This window comes from Eschrichtius robustus, chromosome 20, assembly GCF_028021215.1.
Source record: "Eschrichtius robustus isolate mEscRob2 chromosome 20, mEscRob2.pri, whole genome shotgun sequence".
NCBI classification, from domain to species: Eukaryota; Metazoa; Chordata; class Mammalia; order Artiodactyla; family Eschrichtiidae; genus Eschrichtius; species Eschrichtius robustus.
The window spans coordinates 1,057,678-1,076,658 of record NC_090843.1 but is presented as its reverse complement, the minus strand read 5'-3'; the positions used below and the strand labels follow the sequence as shown (position 1 = coordinate 1,076,658).

General features: G+C 36.3%; 1 protein-coding gene across 13 annotated transcripts in view; it reads right to left on the bottom strand.

Annotated features, from left to right (window-relative positions):
* Nucleotides 1-18,981, bottom strand: part of CEP112 (centrosomal protein 112) — a 414,548-nt gene that overhangs the window by 296,304 nt on the left and 99,263 nt on the right. For all 13 annotated transcript variants that reach the window (XM_068530225.1, XM_068530226.1, XM_068530227.1 and 10 more), the window contains 5 exons: nucleotides 10,396-10,550; nucleotides 9,949-10,078; nucleotides 9,083-9,175; nucleotides 8,137-8,196; nucleotides 2,000-2,079 (listed from right to left, as the gene is read on the bottom strand). In XM_068530225.1, the coding sequence (XP_068386326.1) occupies nucleotides 2,000-2,079; nucleotides 8,137-8,196; nucleotides 9,083-9,175; nucleotides 9,949-10,078; nucleotides 10,396-10,550 (518 nt within the window). The remainder of the gene's footprint in view (nucleotides 1-1,999; nucleotides 2,080-8,136; nucleotides 8,197-9,082; nucleotides 9,176-9,948; nucleotides 10,079-10,395; nucleotides 10,551-18,981) is intronic.

The following is an 18,981-nucleotide window of genomic DNA, read 5'->3' as shown; positions in this document are numbered from 1 at the left end:
GTAGCAGTTGCCCCAGAATATTTTCCTCTGGGAAAACAGCCAGGTTGTACTGTTTACTTTGAAGTTCAGACCACACAATAACTTACGCTGCTATTTTCAGACCAGATTGCTCCTGCTATGTACCAGGTGCTATATTGTTAAGGTCATACCAACATTTAGTGTCAATGAAGACATCATCTACACAAGGAATGGAAGAAACAGATCCACAGGGGAATGTTATTAACAATCTAAACTAGCTTTTTTTAACTCCAAGTAAAATTTGGTATTTTGGTAAAGACCTCTAAAGCCTTAAATAGATTATGTTGCATATAGCAACTACCGAGGCTTCAGGGTGTTTTCACCGTCCACCGATGAACATTAAAAGACCATGCTGTTTTTACACATCGACTCCCAATTCCCCAACTGCAAACAGTCTTTCTTATTCCAATTGCACTTATGTCAACAACTTGATACCTAACACTCCAGGGACTTCAAATGCCTACCCTGGACTATAAAATTGTTAAGAACAGGGTTATGTCTTGAGCTATAGTTTCTAAACCTTCGATTTCCTTTCGTATGATAATACAGTATATAGACACTGCAGGTACTAAACAAATATCTGTTGATTTCCTGTTATTTGAAGGAATTACCTCTTCCTTTATGGATACAAAATACACATCAACAAGCTAATGGAAAAAGTATAAAGAAATTACAAAAAAAAAGAGACAAGGTAGAACAAAAAAGAAACGAAAGTGTGGTAAGTTGAATATATGAAGAAAGTTGTGAATCAACATTTTAAGGAGGAAAAAAAATGAATTAATGAGGGATAAAGGGAGGGCATCCCATCCATGAAGCAAGAATGCCCTAGTTGTGTCACTATTCAAGTTGGGGTGTAAAATACAGTTATCTGGCTTAATGTTTAATGGACATTACAGTTCTCCTCTAATTTCACCTAATTCATATGTGGTGATGTGAACAAATAAGCACCAATCCTCGTACAGATAAGAAACTGATATCCTGTGATGTCACAGCACGTAGATTATTTTAAGATGTCCTATTCAGCAACCCTTTCAGGACATTTTACTAACAAGCAGAGTGAAGGAGAGGGAACCGTTATGCAATCTTCCCAGGAAGAATTTGATACGAGGTTTCTTTGATCCTAGATATTCTTTTTGGCCTTTCTCTAAATTATTCCTCTTTGGAGGTTTGGAAAAGCACAAAAAATGGAATTTGCTGATTCACTGGGAGTTCGCTAGATATACTGTGCCCAAGTAAGCTTCCCTTCCTAAATCACTTTCTTGGGGCAGGAACCCTATTGACCTTTATCCTGTGAAAGTTCTCATCACTCTGGACTGTAAGTGCCGAAGTGCATGAATATCCTCCCAACTGGACTGTAATACAGGTCCTCCGGGAAGGAGTCAGACACTGCCGGAAACATGGTGAGAACGCAACAGCTATCGAGTAAATCAATGTTCTCCAGCCAAAAACTGCAGGATAATACCTAGCGATAAGTAGGGCCTAATCGACTTAGCAAATGAATGGAAAAGACAAATAAAATATAACATTTTAATGTGTATGTTTACGTACCATAAGACAAAACCTTTGCTAAACAATGCCTGTATAGTAGTCCATTTTTAAATATAACAACTGAAACATTTCATTACCCAAATTCCTCCCAAAGAAGCTACAGAGGAATTTCTAAATGTCCTAGATCTAAATCTTATTGTTGTTATTGTTGTTTTTAAATCTGTTTTCATTTAAGAGGAAGAAAGCATCTGAAACCACTAAGTTGTCTTTCTTACCTTCCTATTGTTTAAAAACAGCTGAACTGATATTTTTCCTTTACTGGCTAGTAATAAAATTCTGAAAATAGAGATTGATGATAGAAAACTGACTCAAGCTAAACCACAGCACAGCTATGATAAAAATATTATAATGTTTGGGTTTTAGTTACTTAATTTGGCTCACAGTTTAGAATAAGAGTATTTCTTTTAATTAACTATATTACAATTTTACTCACTTCAAAGCCTCCTCAAATTTATGGATTTTCTTTTGAGCATCTTCTTTTTCTTTATCAAGTTCAGTCTGCAAGTCATGAACCTGCCGTGACAAAGATGTAAAATTTACTAAAAGACAAGTCAAGTTTACTCAAAGGAGAAATACAATGAAACAGTAATCTTAAATCTATTTTTAATATAAAACTAGATTTAGATTTTTCAAGATAGAGGCTTGGTTAACCATAATCATTTACCATAGAATTATTTTAATAGTATTCTTCCAATAATAATTTTCTGGTCAAAGGTAATCATTGTTTAAATGTACCTGCATGTGGATTCCCTGTAAAATAAACTGGTATGTAAGAAATTCAAAAAGGGAGGAATCACTTTGGAATTTTTTTAACATTACGTATTAACCAAAGGAAAGTAATCCAACAAGACACAGGAGAATACAATAAATAATGTGTCTATATTCCCCAAAAACATACAAGTTATGATGAAACAGTCTTCCACTTCTGGGAATGATCTATATAACCATCTACCGAGTTTGGGGGGAAGTCCCCCCACCCTGAGAATCTCTTTACTAAATGTGGCATCCTCTGAACAGGTGGGATGGCAGCAAGAATAATGAGGGTCAAATGAATATTCCTCTTCACAGAAAGCTCTTCGTATGCAAATGCAGGTAAGCATACCCAACATGGACCCATTATACGGATCTAAAAATAGGAAAAGGAAACTGCTACAGCTGGAGGGAAGGGGAGAGTAAAACAGCAGCTATGGTCCCACAGAGGAGACAACTGAGGGTGCAGAGCCCAGCTGGAAGGTAAGGGAGCTCAAGTCACTTAGCGGGTGGGGGTCCCGGGCACAACCTGCTGGCAATCCAGGTGAGGCGGGCAGTGCGCCTGGTGGGCACAGGAGATGGGAGAGGAGTGAGAAGAACGAAGTCAACGAAACGCACACACACACCCCCCACACAGTCACAAACCTTTTCAAACACTGAATCAGTGCTCCTCAAAAATACCTGTATTTAGTTAGCTATTTATTCGTTTGGACAGAGAACTATTTAGCTCAAATATTCTATGTTCTTTGGCCTCTTCCTATTATAATTCTCTTATATTTTTTTCCTTTGGTGTTTTAGTAAAATAGATAAATAAATAAAATCAACTGCCTGTAAAGTGAAAGAGTGAGGATAGAGAGGAGCTCTTCCATGACAGTATTTGATCAAAAGTGCCTACTGGCTGCTGTGACGGCGATCACCAAGGTGTAAATTATCTCCATTTCCACCTCAGCCTTTTCTTGCCTTATGATACCTGTTTCTCCTTCATGGACATCATGTCTTCTGGGATTCTACTGATGAATTTCTTAACGTTTTCTTTTGAAGAAACTCCTTTCTCTGAGTCGCCTGTATCGCGCTCTCCTCCCTTTGCTCCACAATATTTCTTCCACAGACCCCATTTTGGCTTCTTCCTCTTACTCATTCTTAAACAGAGTATTATCTGTTCAGATTTGGTGCTTGACAAAAAAAAAAAACAAAAAATACGGGGGGCATAACCTGCTCCTGTCCACGTGCCCTAGGGAGGCCTCCTCAGAGCTGCAGGGAGACCCCCAGGAGGGGTTGGGGGGGTTTCCCCTCACCCCACAGACTAGGTCTCGGGTTCTTCGAAACCACACATTACATGGAAACCTCACAGGAGCCGCGATCAGAGTCGCTGGCAAGTCAGCACCTGACACGCTGGCCTCCAGCCGGCTGCACTAGCAGGGATTCCCCTCGATTTCCTGCTCGGTTTTCTTCTGGGACTCAGGACTCTCTGCACGCTAGCGTAGTTGAGATTTACCCCCTTTGGTGGAAATGTCAAAAACTGAACCAACTTTGAGAAAAATCGATAAAGGTTACACGGTGATTGCGATCGCGAGCTCTGGAGCCAGACTGCACAGGCTTTGCGCCTTCGCAAGCTACTCGAGACTCTGTGCCTCAGTCGCCTCTTTGGAAAATGAGGACGGAAATCAAGATGAGCACGCTTTTCAAAACTTGTGACGGGTTAGTAAGTGGCTCCAGGTGAAGCTCTTAGAACGAACAATACTGGGGACATGACAAATGCTCAGCTGTGTTAATTATCATCGCCTCCTCAGACTGAATACTCTACACACAAACATTTTCTCGAAACTTCAAGGTCATTATGAACACCCAAAACCACAATACAGCATGCCACATAATGGAATTCCCTGTGGACTATTTGCCCTTTCAGAAAACGGATCCTGAATTGCTAAGAATTTTGAGTTCTTGTAAGCACTTTTTACCACTCACGATTCAATCTTAACCTTGGTCAAGTTCTAGCTGCCACTTCCTGATTGTCTTGTGCTACCCAAGCACCTTGATCTAATTTATCGCTTCTCAACTACTAGGACCATTTCTAAAGCAGGAATGAGACTCTCTGGGTGGGAGAATGAGAGCCTTCCTTCTGAGTGAAACATGCATGTGTCAACGCACAGGCTTCTGAGCTGGTGGCTCCTCAAAGCGAAAAGCTGTTTCTCATTTATTTTTATATCCTCGGCACTCAGCACAACACTTGGCCCGCACTAGAATAGTCAATAAATGCTGTTCTGGGTTTTCTTTTTGCTTATTTGTTCTTAATTGAATATATTTGTTTTGAATGCTAAGGGACTCCTGGGGTTATACTTTTAGTTTTTACCTATATTCCAGATAGCTGGGGGTAATAGCAATAATGCTACCGCCAACCTTTGCTTCTGAATGTACTAATGGCAGTGGGAAATAAGCCTTAAACTGACTTGCTTACAATCCTTTCCCTACTATATAGTTAGCATCAGAAATGAATTTTAATAATTTAAATAATGAAAACACAAACCAGATAGACAGAGATACAGCATATATTCTCCAACATGGGCGTTTGCTGTAAATGCGTGAGTCAGGTAGCCAGAAGCATATTTATCGAGCATTTAGTAAAGGTAGATTTCATTCCCTTGCACCCTAAGAAGTTAAGTTATCAAGAAAGGTGTGCTTGTATAAACAAGAAAGAGGTTTGCTATGTGCAAGGAAACAGACTGTGGCAGACATCACAGCATAAAGAAGAGCGTGGAACCGCGGCCAACTCATACACGGACCAGCCAACGGCCCCACGGCGTCTCGCAACCACACTGCCCACTCTGCTTCTCACCACGACAAATACGGGGCATTGCACGCCATGATTTCTATAGATCATTTCACTGCACAATTTCATTTTTTAAAACTTCACTCAAGACACCTGTCCTCTTAGAGAAAATTAGGCCGGTAGTAGTTGGAAAACACTATGCAATACACATAAAACTGTGTAAATTTTAATTTTTTTTAACTTAATTAAAAGAAATATATATAAATACTAAAGACTGGAATAACTATTCCTAATAATTTTGAACTCCATCAGATCTCCATCAGAGATCAGTTGAGATCTCAACTGTGACACAGTTACATCAGAATTATTATAAGTAGATATTTCAATTCCAGCACATTTTAGGATATACATGCTTAACATCTGTCTCGTGAACTTCTTTCGGTAAACAGCACCATCTTTTAACTCTCTGGTGCCTGTCTGGAAAACAGGCAACAGGTTATTTGTAGGAGGCAGGTGTTTCCTTGCTAGTAAAATCATTTAGCCTAACCGTTTCCTGATTTAACAGATTAGGACACTTCATCAAACAATGAAATTTAGTTTTACTACCTATTATTTGTTTGATGTTCAAAGATCTTAAGAGCAGGCAATAGCCACCAGAGATCAATAAAGACCATTAGATAATGTGCGTGTGCTCAAATCAGGGACAGCATCTGATGCTAACTGTTTCTCTTACCTCAAAGACAAGTTAGACTCTGACGCTGCTTTCTTGTTGGCATGAGGAAATAATGTCATTCAGATGGCATTTCCTCCTCCTGAACAGATATTCAGAACTTAGTTTTCTACCAAAAGTTACTGAATGCACACACCTGTAACACTGTCTAAGACACAAACAAAAGCGCTATCCATCCCACTTGGCTATCCAGTTACACAGTCTGGCACTAGGTAAGATTTATGTCAGCTCTCTGAGCAGTCAAAGAGGATATTCCCTGAGGGGGGTACAGGACATCAAATCTTCAAGGACTGAGCTCACAGCAGGTTTAATAAAGAAAGAAGAACAGATGTCAATTTAAAAGGGGGAGATTATGGAATTAATTGTAAAACAAAAAGTGGCACTCTGAGCGCCATTTTCTTCCAATACAAATAACGTTAGAACGTACGCAATATGTACAACTACACTTATTTTTCTTTACAGATGGCTGCTATTTTAAACACATCTTATTTACACTGAAAACGATTAACACTCTTTAACTAGTTACGTTATTTAAAAGTGAGACCACTTGATAGTTCACGGAAAGGGAAAAGCTGTAGTTATGACGCCTAATTAAAAGGATTTAGGTCTGCTCCCTGAAGTGAAACAGAATAGGATGGGGGAAGGTGGCTGGCTAGGGACGAACTGAGCTTTAACATTCGGTTTCTTGTGTGTGTCCACCAGGCAGAGGGGCTGGTGCAGAAACCTGAGTTTACTCAGCGGCCGAACAGCCAAGAAAAGACCGTGGTAGGAGAGACTGTCTCTCCAGCCCCAACTCTGTATGTCACAGCCCACAGGAGGACTCAACTTTGGGGTAGGAATACAATCTTGTATATTAGTCAGTGTGCACCTTCCTCCTGGTACCACACCCTCTGGGGCTCACAGGTAAGCAGATACCATCACTCAGGAGGAGGGCTGACCACGGAGTGTGAGAGAACAGGAGGCCAGGAAGGTGTCCCTGAGGGATGGGGAGCCAGACATCTGCCCAAAGAAAGAACAAAGGACTAACAGGTACACCCAGAGGATGCGGATGCCTCAGGCAGTGGGGGGCAAGGCTTATGATAGTGCATGGTCTGCTCTGGGTACGTCAGATTGTTAAGCAGCTGCGTGCCTCAACAGTAGAAACCGAAAAAAGTCTTTATTTCAGTGAAAGCAGTATTTCTCCCTCCTGTTCAGACATCATTTTGTAGGCATGAAATATATTCAGTATCTTGCATTGAACTGTATTAAAACTGCAGGGGAAAAAAACTTTAACAATAAGAAAATTAATTATAATTTTAAAGAGCACATATTTAGGTCAATGCACGTCAGAAGAAATACTCACTTTTCCAAAGGACAGAAACCTTCTTCTTCCCAGACATTAAGCTTCTGGAGAGCAGCGTCTATGGCTAGTTCACCCTCAACCCCTCCCCTGCATCCAGTGCCTGGTGTGATACCTCGCCCCGTGAAAGCATTTAATGCATGTCTGCTGTGACGATATGCATAGATAAGATGTGGTATTGCAACGTCTTTTAAGAATTTTGTGCTATAAAATCTGTCTAATTTTAATTTGTATGTATTTTAATTAGTTGAAGGGGTAACTTTTTTCTCATTTTCCATTATGTGGGTATTTTACAAGAGGATTAATTTCGTGGATGTTAGAACTGTAAATAATTACAAAAGCAGCAACAAAATCTTTGCTATTTCAATTACAGTTATACAGCAAACAACAAATTCAAAACTCAAGTTTGGAAAGTCACAGACATATAGAATTCTATACTTTATCACCGAAGGTGTCAACAGTGTGGCAGTGACCCTAGTTGTTGCTGGTAACAAGGACACCAGCATGCACCAGTAGAAATAGTCACTACAGTCACTGCTCTAAATCACGAGAGACAATGACTAATCCATTTCTTACTAATCGATCATAGTAGACAATGCTTTCACTGTTTCATATTCTTTGGTTAATTTCTTAGAGTTCTTATTACACATATGATACAACAGAAAAAAATAACACCCAACAGTTACATCACATTTTTACTAGTAGAAAGAAAATATAATTTCAAAAGGTTATTATGAAAGGTGAACATAATAATACTCTTCCCTCAAATATAACATAGAAGTGGTGTTTTAATGTTGATATAATTAAAAATCAAACTGAAGAAGCTGTTTATAAACATGAAAAAGAAGAAAAACTTGATTACTAGCTAACTGAAATGAACTCAGAAATAAGGGCTGGAATGCACAGCTGTATAAAAATCAACCCTCATTCTTAACTGCCTCATGTGCTATTTTAAATGTCATAGCTTCCCATGAAACACATTACCTTTTTCTCATAGGTGCGTTTTAAGTGACATTTCTCCATTTGAAACTTATTTTCTTGATCCTGTGAATAATAAATATTTATCTTTATTATACTTAAAATTGCTTCTAGGGTCAATAAAACTGGTAATCTAATGAAACAAATCAATCTCTTTGAGGACAAACCTTATTTGAGTTTTGCATATTATTAAGAGAGCCCTACCTGTGCAGTTTTCTAAACTACAACTAGAAACATGCATAGCTTTATGTTGGAGGCCATAAAACCTTAGTTATCTGAAGATGTTACCACTCTCAAAAGTACATACTTCACAGTGAAAGAGAAACTTTCTGACCCTTAGAATTAAGAGATCACTTAAAAATGACCAAATGAATCAACGTGAAAATAATAAGTTTGAAGTTGTATCATATAGAAGTGCTTGGCACTTTTTGACCATGAGAGAAAAGGCAAGATCTAAAAGGTGTGAAAGAGGGAGTTTCCTGGCGGGCCAATGGTTAGGACGCCACGCTTCCACCGCAGGGGGCATGGGTTCAGTCGCTGGTCGAGGAACTAGGATCCCACATGCCGAGCGGTGCAGCCAAAAAAATAAATAAATAAATAAAAGGTGTGAAAGAGAAAAAGAGAGGGAGAAATTATAAAGAATGGCAGATAATAATTTAAAGAGAGGAAATAATTCTAAAATAATAATATATTTAAATAAGGTTTATACTTTTAACTAATCTCAAAAAAAGTAGATTGTTCAAATTAAAATTATTGTTCTTTTTACTCTATATCCCATTAGCATCTACTTTTGTTAAATAAATAAGATGAAAAATGATACAGTGCAATAAAAGAATCAGAAATGGCTACCTGCATTTCTGAGTTTTTTTCATCGACTCTCATTTATATGTATACACCAAGAAAAGGAAAGGTGAGTTTTAGACATTATTCTGTGTAAAAATACAGGACTCACCTTTAATTGTTGCTTTCTTTGAAGTTCTAATTCCTGTAACTGCTGTTTTAATTGACAGATGTTCTGTTCTAATTCTTTAATCATACCAGATGCCTAAAAAGATTTTAAGAAAATAATAAAAAAATGAAACTTTGATTTTTCTACCATCCTACAAACTTCTGGTTGAATAAATTTAACCTTTCCCCCCCCCCCGGAAGCTTCAGTTAGAATTAAAATTACCTATAAATCTGAATTTTTAAAAAATTTTAAGTTAAAAAATCTTTTAAAGTAAAAAGATAAATTAAGTACTGCATGGCATTTAAAGTTATGAAAATATAATACTGATGTAAAAAGAATAGATATACAGAAAACTTTTTAAATTTTTATTTTAAAACCAAATCCACTGGAATATTTAATTCATGAAATATCAAGTAATTGACTATTTTAGTATTGAGGCTATAGGATTTTCTTTGCAGGAAGTTTCAATTATCTGACACAAAAGTGTGTGGGTGCCCCGAGGGTGTCTGTGGGCTCATATAAGCGTATGTGATGGCAGGAAAACTAAAGCATAACCAAGATTTCAAAATAATAATTATAATGTATAGAGTTACTCCAAAATATGTATTATTAACACAACTGAACATTTCTTCTTGGACTTTTATGTTTCCTCCTTTAAAAACTTTGGTAATTAAAAGGGTTAATTTATAGCAGATTTTAGTTTATTAAATATTTGTGTTATGCTATATATTAGACACTTACTATTAAATTAAGCAAAGGAGAGACTAATTTAAATGCCAGATAGTAGTCAGCTTCTACCACCTTTGGCTATATGCTGAGTAAAGGAAATAAGTACTTTGTATGGCTACATCTACCAGCATCTATAATACCTTAGAAGCTGAAAGAGCATGTTCCTTTTTCAGAAGGTTTATATCGGCATCACATTTGGTTTGTAACAGTTTCATGTTTTGCTCATAATCATTTACAAGATGATCCTTCTCTTTATGCAGTGTGTTGCGCCTAAAAGCAATCCGAGAATAAAATGTATTTCCAATATATTTATAATCAATCTCCAAAATGGAATTTTTTAGTCAACCAAATCCAAATGCATTATCTTTCAATATATCAAATAAGTATCCACATTTTTATCAACTGTTTCTGAACAGTATGCTTCTTATATTAAATGGTACTTTAAAAAATTTAACAAATGGCAGCATTTAGATTGGAAACCTCCCAAGTTAAATGCACAAGTGTGATTAATTTTAAGAGATAATTTAATAGAGTTAATATCAGTACTTTATAGCCACACCTGAGAGATATCTGACTTCAGACAATACCTTGCCTTTACTTCTTGTAATTCATTACATGTTATCTGGTAACATCTCTCAAGTTCCAATTTTTCTTGAATTAATTTCTGCTTCTGTGTATTACTGTTCTCTGCTTCTCCAGTCAGCTGCTGGACACGGGACTCCAGTTCTTTGATCATCTGGTTCTAAAATAATAGGTCATTGTTAAGAAAGCCTCTAACTTTATAACAATTCTGTATCATTAAATAGCCTGAAGAAAAAATACAATGTATGAGAGATAAGAATATGAAAAACAAATGTATGATAAACCATACTAATAAAAACTAAACCAACCTCTAAATTAACCAAGTCTTTTTTTTAAAAAAAGGAGTGCTTTCTACCATAAAAGTAAGGCTAATGTGTCTATATGCTTTTAGCCATTCATTCATTCAGTGAACGAATATTTACTGAACCTGGCACTATTCTGATCTGGGGACATAGCAGTAAATAGAAGAGGTGAAGTCCTTAGCCTCTGGAAGGTTATATTCTCCTTATGAAACTTAATAAATCTGTACTTGTTAGGTGAGTACTCAGCAGTTATTTGCTCTTCATTTGAAGATTTAGAAAGTTTTTGAATTATAAAAGCAATGTAATAATATGTTTAAAAAAGAAATTCATAACCCAAATATTTTAATACAGAGGTTATAAGTGACACATGTAGTATCACGTAAGTGTACAGGAATATTTTACTACATAGCTGCAGTGTTTGTGCATAAATTTTTCATTCATTTTTTTATTTACTTACCATTTTATCAAAAGCATTTCATTTTTCCACAGTCTTCAAAATCATCACATAATTAAAACATTTCCTTATTATTTGATATTTAAGTTGTTTTGAATTTTTTATCTTTATGGAACTAGATAAAGGTGTTTATAACTAGGTACTTTATCTAAAATTAGGGTAAGCAAGCATTAGCTAAAAGGATAATCAATTTTCATTTTAATGATTACACTTCCAGTAATTAGAAAAGGTTATTAGGATGATGTTCCAAACAGTATCCTTTTATACTCATTCTAAGATAAACATTTAAAATAAAGTTTAAGCATTAAATAATATTACAGCCCCAACATCCTGTATTCATTTCACTTTTTATTTTAAGGTTTATTTATTTTCTTATTAGTCATCCATTTTATACACATCAGTGTATACACGTCAATCCCAATCTTCCAATTCATCCCACCCCCACCCCCCTGCCGCTTTCCCCCCTTGGTGTCCATACGTTTGTTCTCAACATCTGTGTCTCAATTTCTGCCCGGCAAACCGGTTCATCTGTACCATTTTTCTAGGTTCCACATACGTGTGTTTATATTTGTTTTTCGCTTTCTGACTTACTTCACTCTGTATGACAGTCTCTAGACCCATCCATGTCTCTACAAATGGCTCAATTTCGTTCCTTTTTATGGCTGAGTAATATTCCATTGTATATATGTACCACATCTTCTTTATCCATTCATCTGTCGATGGGTATTTAGGTTGCTTCCATGTCCTGGCTATTGTTAACAGTGCTGCAATGAACATTGGGGTGCATGTGTCTTTTTGAATTATGGTTTTCTCAGGGTATATGCCCAGTAGTGGGATTGCTGGGTCGTATGGTAATTCTATTTTTAGTTTTTCAAGGAACCTCCATACTGTTCTCCATAGTGGCTGTATCAATTTACATTCCCACCAACGGTGCAAGAGGGTTGCCTTTTCTCCACACCCTCTCCAGCATTTGTTGTTTGTAGATTTTCTAATGATGCCCATTCTAACTGGTGTGAGGTGATACCTCATTGTAGTTTTGATTTGTATTTCTCTAATAATTAGTAATATTGAGCAGGTTCTCATGTGTTTGTTGGCCATCTGTATGTCTTCTTTGGAGAGATGTCTGTTTAGATCTTCTGCCCATTTTTCGATTGGGTTGTTTGTTTTTTTAATATTGAGCTGCATGAGCTATTTATATATTTTGGAGATTAATCCTTTGTCTGTTGATTCTTCTGCAAATATATTCTCCCATTCTGAGGGTTGTCTTTTCGTCTTGTTTATGGTTTCCTTTGCTGTGCAAAAGCTTTGAAGTTTCATTAGGTCCCATTTGTTTATTTTTGTTTTTATTTCCATTACCCTAGGAGGTGGATCAAAAAAGATCTTGCTGTGATTTATGTCAAAGAGTGTTCTTCCTATGTTTTCCTCTAAGAGTTTTATAGTGTCTGGTCTTACATTTAGGTTTCTAATCCATCTTTTTGTTTTGTTTTGTTTTGTTTTATTTATGGCTGTGTTGGGTCTTCGTTTCTGTGCGAGGGCTTTCTCTAGTTGTGGCAAGCGGGGGCCACTCTTCCTAGCAGTGTGCGGGCCTCTCACTATCGTGGCCTCTCTTGTTGCGAGGCACAGGTTCCAGACGCGCAAGCTCAGTAATTGTGGCTCACAGGCCCAGCTGCTCCGTGGCATGTGGGATCTTCCCAGACCAGGGCTCGAACCCGTGTCCCCTGCATTGGCAGGCAGATTCTCAACCACTGCGCCATCAGGGAAGCCCTCTAATCCATTTTAAGTTTATTTTTGTGTATGATGTTAGGGAGTGTCCTAATTTCATTCTTTTGCATGTAGCTGTCCAGTTTTCCCAGCACCACTTACTGAAGAGACTGTCTTTTCTCCATTAAATAATATTACAGCCCCAACATCCTGTATTCATCTCATTCTTTCTTCACTACAATATAAATTAGGTATATAATTTAAATTTTGGTGCCATAACTTCCAAATCTGAGCAATGGAAATAATTATGTCTAATGTAAAAATATGGTATGTAGATTAACTTTTAAAAGTATGTACAATTTCTAGCTCAAAGCCTGACACATTCAGATGCTCAGATTTCTTCTCTATACACCCGATTCACTTTGCCTCTTTGTTAGTGATGCCTCCGCTTTAGGAGTTTCTTTCAGAAGATAGTTTCAATTTTTCAATATATATCCTAAACTCTCCCTGTTTCCTAAATGTTAATTTACTGGAAGAAATAAAGAAAAGAATATTTCTTTTGTATTCCAGTTTTAAATGGTGCAAAAAAGGTGATTTGCTTTCCTTCTCTTGGAAATTACCAAAGAGAGACAAGATATACTATAGAAACATAAATGAAACTCCATCTTAATAAACCCTAGGAGAGGAACTTATATTTCCGACTATGAAGAAGTAGCTTGCAACACGTCATGCTCCCACTGAGAACAACTGAAAACCCAAAAAGATACAAAAGAAATCTATTTGAAGGCACTGGAGAACTTCCAAGGCAGCTAGGACTTAGGGGGCCAGAGGAAGAAACACCAGAGAGGTGAGTCCACATTGTGTAAGCTGCTTTTACCTTTGAGGCATTTTCCAATCTTGAAGGATGAGAATGGGGCAAGGAAAGCAGAGCAGAGCAGAGGGTGGCCAAGCAGCCAGAGCTGAGGAACCAAAATCCCTGAGAGAAAGGAGCTCCACACAAGCAGCTTCTCCTCAAGGCATTTGGCAAATTCTTAACATCTGCAGGGCAGGAAGCCAAGAAACCAAGATAAAATACTCTGAAAAGCAGACTAGAGTTTTCAGCAGTGTCACTGTACTCAGGAGTAAGAAACCGTAGATTATTCAGGGCGGGCCCTTAGTAACATCACAGGCTTTCATTTGGGACCCGTGTTGATGACTACAATTAGGACTGGAAATGAATCAGCGGAAGACCAAAGATTACAAAGACTGCAACCCAGCCTTGAGTCAGCTCAGTCCGTGAATGGATCAAGGTGAGTTATCTCCATACCAGCTGCATCTCAGAGTTTAGGGTGGAGCCTCTCTGGAGGAAGAAAACATCATCCAGAGCATTTATTATTTTTCAAACACAATGCCTGGCATTCAATCAGAAAATACCAGGGTTCCAAGAAATAGAATCCAGAGGAAAAAAATAGAAATAGACATGCACATGGCCCAGATATTGAAATTATAAAACCTATGAGGAATTTGTTATCCTAACTCAAAATATATGAGGATGGCCAGCAAAATTAAATGATCAAATAGAAATGCAGGAATACTCCAGGAGAGAATGACCTATGGCTGGAGAGCTTAGAAAATATCATCAGAACACAGTTATCCAAACTAAGTGGCATGCAAAGAATCTCTTCCTTGGTTCAGTGATAACATATGCACAGGTTGTGGCTGGAAACTCTGAACCCAATCTGGCATGAAAAAGAAGAAAGAAAGGCTGGACTGAATGAAAAATCACACAAGCCATATTTTCTGGAAACAATCTATGGCTAGGGCAATTAAGGGAAAGAAATGACATTATGAGAAGCATTACTGCAGCTATTAAGCAATAAATGCTCAAAGAATTCTCTCACACACATCCCTGCATAGTAAGAAATTCATGCTATGATGGAACATGGCCCTGGTCCTATATACCCAGAAACTGTCTTCAAATAACTGGCCAAGGAAGAAATCTGTATATTGAAAGATAAGTAATAATCAAAAATGGGCCAGGATTCAATCTATATAAATATATGGTAAGGAAATGAGAGGAAAGGCAGAAAAAACAAAAGACAAATGAAGAATATTCACTAAATAAAATCACTTACATGTGACAGATTAAAATCAATGCCAAATGTATCACAAGGAACATCTTTTACAATATGCAAAAAAATCACATATCCACAAAAACTTAATAAACCTCACCTCTATAAAAAAATAAGTCAGAGAAAAACTGTAAGATCTCAGGTAGTTATGAAACATGGAACACACAGGAACATGGAACATTACATGGAAGTAATGAAACATGAACACACAGATCTTAGGAAAAGGAAAACTAAAATGAAAATAGCTCCAAAAAAAGAATAGGTAGGGGGGAGATACAGTTTTTTAAAAAAATGAAGGAAAAGCTTGTGGAAAGCAAGCAAACCAGAATGGACAAAACTTAAACACAAGAGCAAACAACAGATGTAGAAAAGAGAAAAATGATAGTTCAAATTTACATCATTGGTGTACCTAAAGAAAATAAAAAACATACTGTAAGAAAATTGTACAAAGGGCACACCATAAAACTGACACAGATGAAAAATGCCACAGTTATGGTAAAGTTATTGAACTTCAAGGAAATGATCTTTTCAGAACATTAATCAAATATCACTCTCCTGCTCAAAACCATCCAATGACTTCTCTTCTACTCAGAGAAAGAAGGGATTATTATGGCTTCTCTGTTCTCATCTCCTACCACTCTCCTTTCTCTTTTATTAACCTTCATTTTTCTTTTTAGTACTTGTCACAAACGTATATATTTATTTGTTTGTTTATTGTTGTTGTTTATCTTCCCCAGTAAAATGTAAGCTCAAGACACTGCTTTGTTCACTATAAATCTCTTGTTTCTAGAACAGTGCTTGGCTTGTAGTAAGCACTCAATACAAATTTGTAGACTATCAATATTTTTTTAATTAAAATAGGATAATTGTTAAATTTTCAAAATCTCCACCCTACACATCTGTTCTTCACAGAATATACCAAAAAGTTTTTTGTGTGTGTTATAAAAGGTAAAGATAGAACACAAGAAATTCAAAATAGGGATAAAGATATTCCCCCTATATTCAAACTATTTTTGAAAATCCGTTTTTTTCTTTTTCTTAATGCAAAAAGAAACATGTGATCCTTATAAAATATTAGAAATTGTTAAAGAAACCAAGGCAACGAGTATTGAATTGATACAAATAAGTAATTCTCCAGAATTTGCTAAGGAAAAAGGGTTTCTATTAGCCAGAAAAGCAGTCAGCCATCTTTCTGCAATATGAATATTGAATACAGTGGACATGAGAGAAAAGAATAAAAGTACTAGTTATATGAGAAAGAAAAAAATAGGTGAGAGGAAAACACACCCAACAAATCAGAGAAGAAAGTCCAGGATGTTGAAGCAATATTTTGGTCTCAGTTGTCTGTATATCATTGTACAGAGTAACAGTGATTAAAATATATATTTTATATATATATATATATAAAATATATATGATAAAATAGAAATAAAATAAGTAAAATAAAATACACATTGTACACATACCTATACAATCTGCCCCTCTAATAGGCAGTGGCAATGCAACTGGGTATCATACGATTACCTTCTGACTCTTGCATTCCAAACTGCCCTGAACAACTCTAACCTTTTCCTTACTTTGCTCTTTACACCCATACCAGCAGTATAATGGTGAGTAATGATCAAATCATCTCATTCAATAATATGTATATGTAGTCTTTTTCCCATTTGAACAAATTAAACTGTCCATCCTGAATTTTATGATGGAAGACTTTTCTAATTCAACAAGATTATGCTTCTCTTTTTATAACAACAACTCCTACTCTAGCACCATACAAGTATGAAGAGTGCACTCCCAATTACTTCATCAATAATAGAAATAAAGAGACTAACTCTCACCCAGGTATGCAAAGCTGTTTCAACATTTGAAAATCAATTAATGTAATCCATCTCATCAATGGCTAAAGAAGAAAAATGACATGATCATATCAATAGATGCAGAAAAAGCATTTGACAAAATCCAACACTGATTCATGATAAAAAAAAAACTCTCAGTAAAATGGGAATAAAGGGGAATTTCCTCAATTTGAGGAAAAAAATCTCTACAAAAAACCTACAGGTAACGGTTAGAAGCTAGAAGCTTTCCAACTAAGATCAGGAAAAAGAAAAGGATGCTCTCTCTCACACAACTCCTTTTCGGCATGATACTCGAAATCCTAGCTAATGCAATATATAAAAAAGGAAATAAAAGGTATACTGATCGGGAAGAAAGACATAAAACTGTCTTTGTTCACAAAAAGATGATCCTCTATGTAGAAAATCTAAAAGTATACATCAAAAAACTCTTGAAAATAATAAGACATCAAGAAATAATAAGACACTAGAGAATATTATACTTAGTAAAGTTAAGTCGAGAAAGACAAATATTACATGATATCAATCATATGTGGAATCTAAAAAATAATACAAATGAAGAGCGGATCTATATACAAAACAGAAACAGACTCACGGACATAGAAAACAAACTTATGGCTACCAAAGGGGAAAGATGGGGAAGGGAAAAAAAAAAAAAAAAAACCCTTGGAAATAATAAGACACTATAGCTAGGTTGCAGGATACAAGGTTAATATACAAAAGTCAATCATTTTTCCTAGTAATAAACGAGGGGAATTTGACATTAAAAACACAATACTATTTACATTAGCACCCCCAAAAAATGAAATACATACAAATATAACAAAATATGTACAAGATCTACATGAGGTAAACTACAAATCTCTGATGAAAGAATGAGAAAAATCAAAGAACTAAATAAATGGAGAGATAGTCCACGTTCACGGATAGGAAGATTCAATAACGTCAATGTCAGTTATCCCCAAATTGATCTACAGATTTAATGCAATACCAATCAAAATCCCAGCAAGTTATTCTATGGACAAACTGCTCTTAAAGTTTATATGGAGAGACAAAAGACACAAAATAGCCAATACAAAATTGAAAGAGAAGAACAAAGTTGGAGGACTGACACTGCCTACTTCAAGACTTACTATAAGGCTACAGTAATCAAAACACTGTGGTACTGTCAAAAGAAAAGACAAATAGATCAATGGAACAGAACAGAGAGGCCAGAAAGAGACCCCCATAAATACAGTCTGCTGATCTCTGACAAAGGGGCAAAGGCAATACAATGGAGCAAAGATAGTCTTTTCAACAAATGGTGCTAGAACAGATGGACAACCATGTGCAACAAAAAAGAATCTAGACACATCTTACAAACTATCTCAAAACAGATCACAGACCTAAATGCAAAATACAAAACTACAGAAATCCTAGAAGATAACATATGAAAAACCTAGATTATCTTAAGTTTGGCAATGACTTTTTAGACACAACATCCATGGCACAATGCATGAAAAAAATAATTAATAAAGTGGACTTCATTAATATTAAAATTTTCTATTCCATAAAAGATAATATGTATTAAGAGGATTAGAACATAAGCCACAGACGGAGAAAATTATTTTCAAAAGACACATCTGATGAAGGACTGTTATACAAAATACACAATGAACTCTTAAAATTTAACAATAATAAAATAAAAAACTAATTAAAAAATGGGTCAAAGACTTAGACACCTCACCAGAGAAGATATACAGATGACAAATAAGCATATGAAAGGATGTCATATCACATGTCATCATATACCATCATGGAAATGCAAATTAAAACAATGAGACACCACTACACACCCATCAGAATGGCCAAAATCCAGAACACTGACAACAAATGCTGACAAGGATGTGGAACAACAGGGACTCTCATTCATTACTGGCAGGAATGCAAAGTAGTACAGCCATCTTGGAAGGCAGTTCGGCAGTTTCTTATAAAACATACTCTTACCATACGATCCAGGAATCATGCTCTTTGGTATTTACCCAAATGAGTTAAAAACTTGTGTCCATACAAAAATATGCACACAGATGTTTTGTTCTGTTTTAATTAATTTATTTATTTGGCTGCGCTGGGTCTCAGTTGGGGCACACAGAATCTTCATTGCCTCATGCGGGATCTTTAGCTGAATGTG